The 13,290-nt window shown below is 48.4% G+C and overlaps 1 protein-coding gene across 15 annotated transcripts in view; it reads right to left on the reverse strand.

The window, feature by feature from the left end:
• Window positions 1-328: 328 nt before the first annotated feature.
• The window catches only part of ICA1 (islet cell autoantigen 1), a 164,479-nt gene continuing 151,517 nt past the window's right edge, over window positions 329-13,290 (reverse strand). For 8 of the 15 annotated variants that reach the window (XM_040260519.1, XM_040260525.1, XM_040260514.1 and 5 more), the window contains 2 exons: window positions 3,289-3,375; window positions 329-1,174 (listed from right to left, as the gene is read on the reverse strand). In XM_040260519.1, the coding sequence (XP_040116453.1) occupies window positions 1,053-1,174; window positions 3,289-3,375 (209 nt within the window). In that variant the 3' untranslated portion in view covers window positions 329-1,052. The remainder of the gene's footprint in view (window positions 1,175-3,288; window positions 3,376-13,290) is intronic. The other 7 variants (XM_040260517.1, XM_040260522.1, XM_040260521.1 and 4 more) reach the window with 1 other exon arrangement.

Below are 13,290 nucleotides of genomic sequence, written 5' to 3' on the forward strand. Positions count from 1 at the left end.
CCCTCTTCTCCTTTTGCCCTCAGTCTTTCCCAGCATCAGGGTCTTTTCCAGTGAGTCAACTCTTCGCATCAGGTGGCCATAGCACTGGAACTTCAGCTTCAGTCCTTCAAATATTCAGGGTTTGTGCCCACGTGCAAAGCTGCTGTTTCCCCCTGTAAGCCAAGGGTCCACCCTGCTGCCTCCACTGCAGTATCTGGGGGAGGTCTGGGTCATATTGGAAGTTTCATGCAGGTGGAACCTGTCTCTTTCCTTTCTCTCCAGTCCCCCACCCCACAGCACCCCCACCTGAGTCCCCCCTTCCCCCCAACAGACTCATTAACTTTGTGTGTCAAATATCTTTTCCATTTAATTAAAAAAAAAAACAAAACAGTTAATGTCACACGGGGCTCCAGAAATACATGCTTTTGAATTCCAGCCAAGGAGAGGGCTGGAGAGCTGAGATCTGCAGACACGGCTGGCTTCCACAGACAAGTTTGTGCAGCGCTGACCAGCTCAGTCCCTCTGCCCATGAAGAGAACCCGCGGCCCAGGAGGCAAGGTCAGGGGAGTCTTTGGTTGGCCGGAGCTTCACCTGTAGCTTGCTGGAAGGTGGCTGGGCAACAAGAGGCAGTCTCCCTGCAGCCCCCCTCTTCTTAGAGGGGACATGGGCCAGGGGTACGAAAGGAGGCATTTAAGCCTCCTAAGACCCCCGCTGCCTCTGAGGCTGGAGGACACCTTCTTTCAGCCTAACACAAAGCAGAGTTATGATGTGAACTTGGACCTTGTAGCAACCCGGTGACACAGCAGCAGTCAGCAGAGGGAGTCAGCTGATGGGCCTGGACACAGCTCCGAGACCATCACTGTCAGGTCTGCGTAGAGGACACACGGAAACCCTTTACACCAAGTGAGAGTAAATAATTCTACCAATATAAACAGGGCCTTTGACCCTTTCATTTTATTAAAATGGCACGTAAATATTAAAACAGCATACTGATCACTTCCTACATCCGTGAGCCCCCCGGCGTCTTGATCTGGAGCCACCTGTGGGCTCCCTCCGAGACGGAGGCAGCAGACTCATGCATTGAGCAACTCATGTTCTTTATCAGTTTTCCCAACAGCATCAGGATTTGATAGTGGGTCGAGATCAGCAAAAAGGCTGAACCAGGCAGTCAGGTCTGAGGAGGCCTTGGCAGGCTCTGGGGAGAGAAGAGGACACATTAGCACAACCTCCTTGCTAACTCCCATCTCTGCCAGGCTTCAGGGCCCGGAGCATCTTCAAGAGGGAAGACGCTCAGTCGGACAAACCCTGCTGCTTTTGGTCTTTAAGCCTTGTTAGGATATTCCATGCCCCACTGTTGGCTGGTTGGCTGAGTAACATTTCTATACCATGGCCTTTATAAATCTGCACAAACAGTGAGCTCTTGTGTTAATCCCCAATCGGCACCCCTACCCAGCAGATGGCCACGGCCCACAGAGCTGCCTGAACCCCCAGACCCTGTGCTTCAGCACCACCAGGAAATAGCAGTCATTTGAGAAACCAGACTGAATGACTCAGGAAGTAAGGTGCCTTCCAGTGTCCCTTGGAGGAATCTTCAAATCTGCTGGGTCAAGAGAAATAGGGTGATTACTCTTTTCAGCCTTCTTTAACCCTCTCCCATCAGAGGAAGGGGGCCTTAGACATGCCTCCCCTTCCCCACTGGGCTCTAAATTGCCCCCAAGCCCCTCACCCTCCATGCTCCATAGAGTCCTGCCTTCAAGTGTTCTTTTACAGAACCACCTGCCCTAACTTCTTGAATGCCATGATGACAGACCCCAATTATTTTCCAGATGAGGAAGGCATTTTCAAAAGAGTGCCTGATGCAAGAGATTTACAAAGACGTTGGGGGCTCTTCTCTATATAAATCGTTCCACATGAGAATCTAAGTTCATTGACTTGGATGACCTATGTTTTTTTTTCTTTCTCCAACAGGTGGGACCATCAAAAACATGAAGAAAATGTCTGACAGGTTATCCTTCTAACCAAAAGCAGCTAGGAATGTGCTTGCCATCTGGTTGAGAAGAATCTTGAAAAATACTGGTAGGACAAGTTGCTAAAAGTGCTTCTGTGAATAGTGTGATGGTGAGTACTGATTTTTTTCACTAAAATGGCACTTAAACATAGTGTACTGATCCCTTTATAGCTCTGATTTTTCCTCCCTTTATCGTTTCTTCCAGTCTCTTGTAGATATATTACTTTATAATGAGACAACTATGCATCTATTATAGAGATAAGCTATTGCAAACAAGAGTAGTTGGTAACATGCAAGCTGTTACTACGTAACATTAATTTCACAGCATGCAGTTAGCCCCTAAAACACTTGGTTTATTTTGATATGATAAACTGAGACTTTACAGAGAGCTCAATATAGCTTGGTAGGGGTGGGGGAGACAATTTTTTTTTTTTTAAAGGGGCTATAACTTGTCTTTCTTTAGTCCTGTAGGAGGTCACACAAAGAAACTGTATGGAGCAAGACTGATTTTGGAGGATTAGTCTGTTCTTGTAACAGAGTATCAAGATATCTTAGTGATAGCGCCAGTGAAATACACCCCACTCCCTCTCCCCTCCCCAGGGGTCTTTCCGATGGTGGGTGTGGCCCAGCTGTGAGCAGCCAGGTGATTATACTTTCGGGGAGGGAAATCCTCACACTCCCCAGACCTCCACTGTGGGAGGGAAAACCAGGTGCAACGCGCGGCACCCAAAAGGACATCAAGGGAATGCTCTCTGACGATAACAAAACTGACGCTTCCTTTAATGTCCTGTGGTCAACACAGGGAAAGTGATGACCAGAGGCAGAGAGATGCAGAGACAGATGAGATCTTCCTTGGGCAGATGTGCTGTCTCAAAAGACAGTAGATTTCACAAGCTTGAAAGGCCCTTTTTTGACAACTAAGGCACCTGGCTCTTTGCAAAAAGCATTAATCAGATGCTTTGTCTGGTGGAAGCAATGGTATTTTCAGCTAAGGATCCCAATCTCAGAGGCCATTTTCTCCCTTACTGTTGTCATCCAGTCTTGGAGAACACCCGGTCACATAAAGACAGATGTCTGAGTCCTCCTCATTAGATCTGATAGAGCCAATTATGAATGAGGACCTTAAGCCAGGAAAAAGTTAAAATGTTAGTTCCTAGGATCATGCACAACTCTCAGCCCTTGTAGCCCCGCCTCTGAATCCCAGGGGCTCCAATGGAAATTAGTAAAGAGATAAAGCGAAGAGTGTTAGGCCGCTGGAAAGGAAAGTGACAGTCACTTAAGGGGGAGAGAATGATTATTACCTTTCACTGCAGGGTAGTTGACATTTGGACTGCTTGCCTTTGGTGCTGGCCATGGAGGAGAAGGATTGACACTGCTCTCTGACCAGCCTAATGTTCAAAACCAGAGGTCGTTAGATCTTAGGGAAGAGCAGCCACGCTGTCTCAGTTCCATGTGAGGCACGCACATGGCCCTCAACTAGGACGGCCTCCAAAGAGAGAGGTGGCTGGTGTGCCGGGCCCCTTCTTCCGTGGGCCTCATACCTGGAATACGTTTTGGGGGAGTGGATAGGTACAATCCTGCCCACTTCAAAGGGGCTTCCCTGGTGACTCAGATGGTAAAGAATCTGCCTGCAATGCAGGAGAGTAGGGCTCGGTCTCTGGGTCGGGAAGATCCCCTGGAGAATGAACTGGAAACCCACTCCAGTATTCTGGCCTGGAGAATTCCATAGGCAGGGGAGCCTGGTGGGCTACAGTCCATGGGGCGGCAAAGAGTTGGACATGACTGAGCGACTAACAAACACCAACTTGAAAGTATGGAAAATTAGGGGGAAGACTGCAAATGAGAAACTGCTAAAGTTAAAGCATTCTTGGTTTCAATTTTATACCCATTTTTCTTACCAAGTGACATCATCTCACGGTCACACCAAAGATGATCAGTAGTGTTCCCAGGAAATCAAGGGCCTTGTTTTTCTGTCCCAAATGGGCACCATTGGGGCCCATGTCACAAAAAGTGAGCACCGTTAAATGCAGTGACTGAATTAGTGAACAACTGGTGTTCTCTATTTCCAGTGTGACCCAGTTCATTTATTTTCCACACAGCTAATTTAAATTGTGAAGTTTACTTAATACAGATAACTGGCAGCCCAGTCCAAATATGTGAGAGGGAAGAATGTCCGCCTTCACTTGATGCCATGTCCTTATGATAGCATTGATCTTGTCTCACCCAATGTTCTGAAGGCCCTTTGGGCTCTTCCTGTTGCTAATGATTAAGAGGTGTTCAGCAGTCCTGTTTTGTGGGGTGGGAAGCAAGCCTAGCTCCCCCCAGCATTTACTGTCTGTGCTGGATGTCTCAGGATAACTCATTTAATTTAGAACTTTACCATATACTCCTTTGCACATCTGCTTTAATTCATCATGTCTAAGTCCTGTCTTCTCCAAGAGACAAGAAACTGTTTTTTCAGTGTGCTCCATAATATCTAACGTGGTACAGGCAGGTGTGTTTGGACTGAGTCCATTGGTGATGCTCCCTGTGAAACACAGACCGTCAGATGATGCATCATTGTGGGCTCCAAACAGTTAAAACCATATCCCTTTACTGGGATGCTCTGGTCAGTGTCTTCTACAGAAAAAGTTTTGTCTCTGATAAGGATGCTATGTTTGGATGGCAGAGTTCAGCTGTCACCAAGTTGGTGGCAGTGAAATCAACTTCGGGGGCAAGAAACTCACTCGGCATATGCTCCAGAAATGAGAGGGTGCAATACTATTTGTTTTCCCTATACTTAAGATTTGTAATAAGGGACCCACTTTAGAATCATAGTGTATTGATTAGCCTGGCGTAGCCAAGAGTCGGACATGACGGAGTGACTTAACTGAACTGATATTGATTAGATGGTACTTTTGTCTCATCTCCTAGAGTTCTGAGCCCCTTGAAGGCAGGGCCCGTGTGTTATTCATCTTTACATTCTTTAGGGCACTATCTGGGCACATGACGAGTGTTGAAATTAAGGTAACCATCGAAGGACTCTTAAATCATGAGAACTATGCTTATGAAACATTATTTTGAGGGGTGGAAAAGCAATGCTTGCCACTGGAGATGCCATAATACTCACTGGTTGAATTATTTCTTTTTAGGCAAGCAGCATACAAATAGAGACTGTGTACACATGTGCTCAGTCATGTCTGACTCTCTGTCATTTAATGGGCTGTAGCTCATGAAGGCTCCTCTGTCCATGGGATTTCCCAGGCAGGAATTCTGGAGTGGGTTGCCACTTCATTCTCCAGGGGATCTTCCAGACCCAGGGATCAAACCCACGCCTCCTGCAGCTCTGGTATTGGCAGGTGGATTCTTCACCACTGAGCACATTGAAAACCCTATAAAGACTAACCAAGGACAAATGAAACAGGCTGCCTGGGACCTATTTATTGGGTTTAAAATATTGAAAAAGTACATAGAGTTTAAAAAGTATTGCTTTTCGTTGGGATGGTACTTGAACATGTTATTGACATATTTCACAAACAATAAAAAGCACCAGATTTTAAGGGAACTGTTTTGGAAGATGGAAATGTTCTCCCACTAGACTGTGGTGATGGCTACACAAATTTACCAGAAATCCTTGAACTGTTCCCCTACAATGGATGAATATCATGGTATGTAAATTATAGTTCAATAAAGCCATTTTAAAAAAATGACCAGTATTTGGTGTAATCTAGGAGTAACATAACCTCCCTGGTTCCTAGAAAATTGGCCTATGGGCATTTTCCTTCCAAACCCTAATCACATAAATAGTGGGAAATGTGGAAAGTTAAAATTGCAGTCTCGTTGAGTGCCAAATAACGCTGAAAGAGGTAGCATCTAACTGGGTCAGTCTCATCTTCCCCTACAATCCTCTCCTGGCACTGAGATCCACCTGTGCTCAGCAGAAACCTCACACAACCTTTTCTCAATGCTAGCAGCCTGGCCCCTGTTTCTCAGGGCAGGGCTTCTCAAAGTGTGGTGCCTGCCCCAGCAGCTGGGACATCACCTACTGAATCAGGATCTCCGGGGTGGAGTCCAAGGAGCCGCAAACCTTCAGCAACCCTCCTGCGAGTGCAGTGTGGAAGGCACTGCCACAGATGGGGCCCAAAGAGCTGCCATGGTCCCCATCTCTGTCAGGATCAGGTTCATCTGAAGCCAGAGCTGGGACAAGGAGCGACGCCCTCCTCGGAGACAGAGCACCCACCTCCCAGCTCCCACAGCTTTAAGCTCCTTGACCCCATTGGGCTCTCTGAGTTCAGGGAGGCCCACACTTCCAGACAGAATCCAAATGGATGCAGAGAAAAGGCAGGTGAGAGGTGTGGAAGGCCACCCCTCCCCCATCTCTAAATGCTGATACAGTGGGAACACGAGATCATTCTTCCCATTTCAAAAACATGCACAACATTTGGCTCCAGAGAATGCTGGAAAAGAGGCAGGTTCAATCATTGTCTTTTTTTCAGAGTATAAGATAGAACACACTCCTCATGAAAGCAGAAATAAATGCACATGTCAAAACACAGACCGCCTCGCTGTATGTGATGGGCATATTTGCGAATGGTTATAAACAAACAGAATGTCTGTATATCAAGTCATATTTTTAGAGTCCCAGAAACACAAGTCATATTTTAAAGCCTATCATTTAAAGGATTGTAACGGCAGGCTCCTTTATAAAGACTGGGCCAAGTCGCTTCAGTCGTGTCTGACTCTTCGTGACCCCAAGGACTGTAGCTCGCCAGACTCCTCTGTCCATGGGGATTCTCCAGGTAAGAATACTGAAGTGGGTTGCCATTTCCTTCTCCAAAAATCTTTGTAACCCCATGGACTATACCGTTCATGGAATTCTCCAGGTCAGAATACTGAAGTCGGTAGCCTATCCCTTCTCCAGGGGATCTTTCCAACCCAGGGATCGAACCCAGGTCTCCCGCATTGCGGGTGGATTCTTTACCAGCTGAGCCACAAGGGAAGCCTTGTCTTTATATAAAGACAATGTCTTCTAATTGGATCCCTGTGTAACTGTGGAGTTCTGAATATTGCTCACCTAAACTCTCAGGAACCCTAAGAGCGACACAGAGAATCTACAGACCTGGGGGCTTCTCTGCTGCCAAGGACACGGAGGAGGATGCACATAAACACACTGCCGCTTTGGAGACAAAGATGACAGATGATGGGGAAAGGAGGCCTCAGAGCTTCCCAAAGACACAGGGTGTCACTGGTCTTTTGTCCCAAATGTGAAGCAGAAACAGCCAGTTTGCCAAATCACAATTTCTCTTCAGAACACCTATTAAGCATAAACTAACAATCCCACCATTCGCACGTGAGGGGAGGAAAGATGATGGTTGTGACCCCAGCTATATATGTATATATCGTCATTGTTGTTTAGTTGCTAAGTCGTGTCTGACTCTTTTGCAACCCCGTGAACTGTTGCCTGCCAGGCTCTCTCTCCTTTGGATTTTCCCGGCAAGAGTCCTGCAGTGGGTTCCCATTTCCTTCGCCAGGGGATCTTGCCCAACCCAGGGACTGAACCCACGTCTCCTGCATTGGTAGGTGAATTCTTTACCACTGAGCCACCAGGGAAACCATATATATATGTTCTAAGCAAATACTAAGCTGAGCTGCAGTTTCACTTTCACTCATATTGCGCTGGGAATTCTTTAGGGGAGGGGTACCACTACGGTAATTATGGATGGAATGCCAAGCCAGACTTCAAATGTCTTGGCTTCTGTCAGGAAAAAATGCTATTTACAGAGAATGCAGTGTTGCTAATATGCCTATAATTGCCATCAACTGCTCTTCAGTTGGTGTTCGTTGGCTGAGGCGTTTTTAACAGGAAGGTGTGGCTGGAAGGATGAAACTGTGTCAGGAGACGGGGTGGTGCAGGGTGGGGGCAGATGAGACTGAGAGTTGACGAGCCTAGTCCTCAGTCCCTTTGATACGTCAACGGTGCTACCCGTCTGCAGGAAATACATATAAAATTTTACTGGAGCAATCCTGCCCCCTTCACTGACACAAGGGAAAATATAAATCGGCCAGAAATAATACTGGCCAGCTAGAGCAGCAAGTGAGGCCAAAGAAACACCAGCCAGTGTAGCACTTTAGCATGAGTGTAATTTTACTGGGAGAGCAAAAGGCCAGGCTGGGTTGATGAGCAGAGCCCTGGGCGCTCTGGGACAGGGCTGGCCATGAAGGGGAATCCGGGAAGACCACGGCCACCGTGGCCAGGCACCAGCCTGCTGTCCACACATGCTCTGAGCCCCAGTTTCCATACTGGCAGAAGGTGGATAAAAATTCCTACCTCATTAGGTTGTTGTATGGATAAAATGGGAGCTCGTGGGTGAAACCGGGAGTACAGAGGCTAAAGAGCAGGGGCTCAATAAATCCAGTGATTCTGGGTTTCTGCTATCACTCAGCACACATGAGAACCAACCCCTGAGATTGTCTTCAGACCTTTTTCTCTTCAATTTGTGATGCAGTGTCAGTTGGATCTCTCCCTTCCTTCTTGTCTGCCATCCAGCCCTTCATCCATCAGCCCATCCACCCAGATGTCTTTTTGGAACATCGATTCCAGGCACTGAGCTATGTTTGGGAAATATGATAGCAACACAAACATGGGCCCTGCCCGTGACAACATAAAGCAAGACAGAAAATCCAGCCCACTTTACAATGAGGTGAAACAAGAGGAATGACTAAGTCCTGGGTATAAGGGGAATGGAGAGCAGAAATAGCCAACACTGACTGCTGAGGGAGGCCCTGGATGCTGCTGCACATGAGCATCTGAAGGGTGAGGAGTTGGCCAAGCAGAGCATCAGGAGTGTGAAGGGGGTGGAATGCTCCGGGGGGAGGAGGGGAGAGTCGGGTTCCCTGGCGTCCAGCTTAGACATGACACATGGTCCCCAGCAGAACAACGTCATTAAGTCATGCTCAGTAAAGGCACGGGAGGTATGGGCAGTGATGAGACCGGGGTCAGGCCCTAAAGGACCTCGGAAGCCAAGCTGCGGAGTTTAGTGTAGCTTGTGTTTATTTATGCCAAGCTGAGGCTTTCCAGGTGGCTCAGTGGTAAAGAATTCACCTGCCAATGCAGGAGACACAGATTCATCTCTGGTTGGGGAAGATCCCCTGGAGGAGGAAATGGCAACCCACTCCAGTATTCTTGCCTGAGAAATCCCATGGACAGAGGAGCCTGGTGAGCCACAGGCCATCAGGAAGCAAAGAGTCTGACACGACTCAGCAACTGAACAGCAGCAGGAGAGTCTAACATTATGTGGACGGTGGATAAAACCACAACTCGGCAAGGCATGAGACCCTTTGGGGACCCTTCATGTGTAAACGAGGGTGGAGGAGATGGTCACCGAGGTTCCTTCTATGGACTAATAGAGGCACTTAAATTCTGCAAGAATTTAGCCAAGACCTGGGGATGAGCCCTAACAGGTTTAGAAAGTGCTACTTCTTTGATGGAACAAATAAAAATGCCAGTGGCTCATACTCTCTGTTCAAATTATCTTTAAATGCAGCCCACAGCCTTTTCTTTCACGTTATTCCATTTGAGGCCCGGAAATATCAGTTACCCAGAGCCACGCTAAGCCAGAGACAGCAAGAGGTGAGCTCTGGTCAAGGAAAGGCGAATCTGAGATAAGGCTAAGCTTGACATAACATTGGCTTTAAGTGGAAACCCACCCAGATGGCAACAGCTGGATTAGCTGAAAAAAAAAGAACATCCAGAAGGAACAAAGGGCTGTATGTTTGTGAGATTCTGGAACAAGATGCCTAACTGTGGTTGGCAGGCTCCTGAAATAAAAGATGTCCTGGTGGATTTATTTTGAGCAGATGGTTATCTTTTCAGTATCAGCGTCTGTTTCTAAATTAAATCTTGATGCTGGTGGGAATGGAGAAGAATGTCTAAGAAGGCCTGGCTGGGTCTCTGCCTCAGACAGCACCTCTGGGTGGCCGCATCCTCCTCACTGGAAGAGACCTCAGGAAGGTGCAATTTCTCATCGCTGGGTGACACAGAAAACCCTGGCCCCTACCTATCACGCTGGCAACTTCAGAAACTCTTAGAAAGCCTCGCTAAAATTGACTCCGTCACGTATTTCAGCACAACTTGATCCTAAATGTAAGTTCCTTTGTTTTGCTCTTCTAGAGCTTGAAGTAGGTGGGAAGGAAGATATAATTGTTCTCTTACGAAATCCACCGCTCCCCTTTGCTTTCCGCTTCCCCAAGGCAAAGGGAGGCGAAGAGGAGAGGGAGGCGGAGGAGAAGGGAAAGGTAAGAAGGGGAGAAGACTGAGGAGGTGAAGGTGGATGAGGGAGGCGGCAGTGCAGAGAGGGCAGAGAGGGGAAAGACCCCGAGGTGTCTGCGCCTGCATCCAGACAGCTGCCCACCTCTGTCCTGCGGACCCTCAGACCCTGAGGATGTAGCTCCACCTGGTCCACCCAGAGAGCCACAACGGTGGTGGCCAGACTGAGCAGGACAGCGCTAGAGTCAACGAGGGGCGACGGCAGGCACCGGCAAAGGCTGTGCAGATGATCTCAAGTTCACATATTTGTTCTGGAACATCAGGCTTCTCCACTGGCTCAGTAGGTCAAGAATCTGCCTTCAATGCTGGAGACACAGGAGACAGGGGTTCGATCCCTGGATCAGGAAGATCCCCTGGAGAAGGGAATGGCAACCCACTCCAGTATTCTTGCCTGGAGAATTCCATGGACAGAAAAGCCTGGTGGAGTACAGTCCATGGGGTCACAAAAGAGTCGGACGTGACTGAACAACTGAAGAACAACAACAAAATTCGGGAACACCATCCAACTTTTGTGGTTGACACAACCCTTCCTTCCCACACCCTCATCTCTCCTCCGTGACTCTGTGGTTGCCTTGGTCCCTATATGCACCCAGGATGCCTAGGACCAAGGTTACAGTCATTACAACTCCGGCTCCTCTAGAAGCACCCAAGGCAAGGCCTGAGGGAGCCCGTTGGGGAATCACATTTGCCATCAGAGATGTGGTATTTGGTGGCAACAGCACAGATTTGTGAAAAGCATGAGTTCTGGAGTCTAGCAGCTCAGGCCCACAATCCGGCCTGCTTCCTGCTGCTGCTGCTGCTAAGTCGCTTCAGTCATGTCCAACTCTTAGCGACCCCTTGGACTGCAGCCTACCAGGCTCCTCCGTCCATGGGATTTTCCAGGCAGGAGTACTGGAGTGGGGTGCCGTTGCCCTCTTTGGCCTGCCTCCTACCAGCGGTCTAATCTGGGGCAAACTACTTACTCCCTGTTTCTCTGTTTCCCAGGCTGCAAGTTGGAGATGACATCAGTGCTTGCCTGCCTGCCTGCCTGGGAAGGGTGTGGTGAGGATGAGGTAACACACCTAAAGCATCTGCGGCAGTGCTGGACCCACTGCACGTGCCACATTGAGAGCTCGTTCTTGTTATTTGACCGTGATAAAGGAAATCAGTTTTAGACCTCAGTGTCTCTGAAGTGGGGGCTAACCCAGGGATAAGCCAACATCTGTGGAAAAGTACAAAGCTCCTTCAGATGACTTGAGTCTCTCCTGAAAATTATTTGGTGGTTTAGTTGCTAAGTCGAGTCCGACTCTTGCAACCCCGAGGACTGTAGCCTGCCAGGCTCCTCTGTTCCTTGGGATCTCTAGGCAAGAATGCTGGAGTGGATTGCCATTTCCTTCTCCAGGGAATCTTCCTGACTCAGGAATCGAACCCAGGCCTCCTGCATTGCAGGCAGATTCTTTACCAACTGAGCTACGAGGGTTATTTAGTGGGTCTAATACCTAATATTGGGCTTCCCTGGTGGCTCAGTGGTAAAGAATCTGCCTGCTGATGCAGGAGATGTGGGTTTGATGTCTGGGTCAGGAAGACCCTCTGAAGAAGGAAATGGCAACTCACTCCAATATTTTTGCCTGGAGAATCCCATGGACAGAGGAACCTGGTGGGCTACAGTCCTTAGGGTCGCAAAGAGTCGGACACAACTGAGTGACTAAGTGTGTGTGTGTGCGTGCACACACACACACACGCACATGCAAAGAAAACAGGATAACTCAGAGGTTACAAAATAATTCCTTTAACATTGATCCTGACAGAACCTCAGCAGAGGAAATGAAACTTTTGGCAGCCAGAATGGGTATTGTAAATGGTAAACCAGATCTTGTCCATCCTTGGTCCAAGATGCTATGATGGTTCCTAAGTTCTTCCAACAGCTACAAGGCCTATATGACCCAGTTCATCTCCTTTCCGAGCACTTCTTCTCACTCCAACCCCAGTGCTCCTCCTACAGACCCTCAGCTGTATCGGGCACATCCTCCCTTTGGGCACAGGGGTTTCCCTGCCTAGATCTCCACATGGTTAATTCTCTGGCCTCCTGCGAGTCTCTGCTCAGACCTCATCTTCTCAGTAAGAGTCCTGTTTAGTTCTCTCCCTGACCTACTTTGCCATTCCCCCAACAACAGCTCTGGCTCTGCTCTTCCTTTTCTCCATATCATTGGTAACTTTCCAACCTACAATGTGATCTGCTTTTTCATTACATTTTGTTGCTGTTGCTCAGTCGCTCAGTTGGGTCCGACTCTTTGCAGCGTTATGGACTGCAGCACGCCAGGCTTCCCTGTCCTTCACTATCTCCAGGAGTTTGCTCAAACTCATGTCCATTGAGTCAGTGATGCCATCCAACCATCTCATCCTCTGTCACCCCCTTCTCCTTCTGCCTTCAGTCTTTCCCAGCATCAGGGTCTTTTCTAATGCGGTGGCTCTTCACATCAGGTGACCGAAGTATTGGAGATTCAGCATCAGTCCTTCTAATGAATATTCAGAGTTGATTTCCTTCAGGATTGACTGGTTGGATCTCCTTGCTGTTCAAGGGACTTTAAAGAGTCTTCTCCAGCGCCACAGTTATCTCCTCTCCATTAGAATGTGAGTTCCCGGAAGGCAGAAGCCTTGCCTGTTTTGTTCTCAGGTGATTCCTCAGTGCCTGGCACCCAGAGGACTCAATACATATTTGCTGGACAAATAAGAATCTTGCTTCAGTGCTGCTAGGGCGGCAACCTCCAGTGAAACTGTTTGCCTGAGACATAAATGGCTTCCCTTTAAAGTACCTCTTTCTCTTTCCGTAGTGCCAGCTTGCATCTCTCGTGCTGTGTAACCAACTCCCTCCTCAGCCCCAAGTGTGGCCGTGGGCCTTTCTCCTGGCCGTGGGGCAAGGCTGAAATGCCAAGCCCATGGCTGCTGCCCCTGTCTCAGCTCTCGGGCAGAGTTCCGGGGACAGTGCTCTGGGCCTGAGCTGAGGTCTTGCTCCACCCGC

The sequence above is a fragment of the Oryx dammah genome, unplaced genomic scaffold (genome assembly GCF_014754425.2).
Source record: "Oryx dammah isolate SB20612 unplaced genomic scaffold, SCBI_Odam_1.1 HiC_scaffold_18, whole genome shotgun sequence".
Taxonomy (NCBI): domain Eukaryota; kingdom Metazoa; phylum Chordata; class Mammalia; order Artiodactyla; family Bovidae; genus Oryx; species Oryx dammah.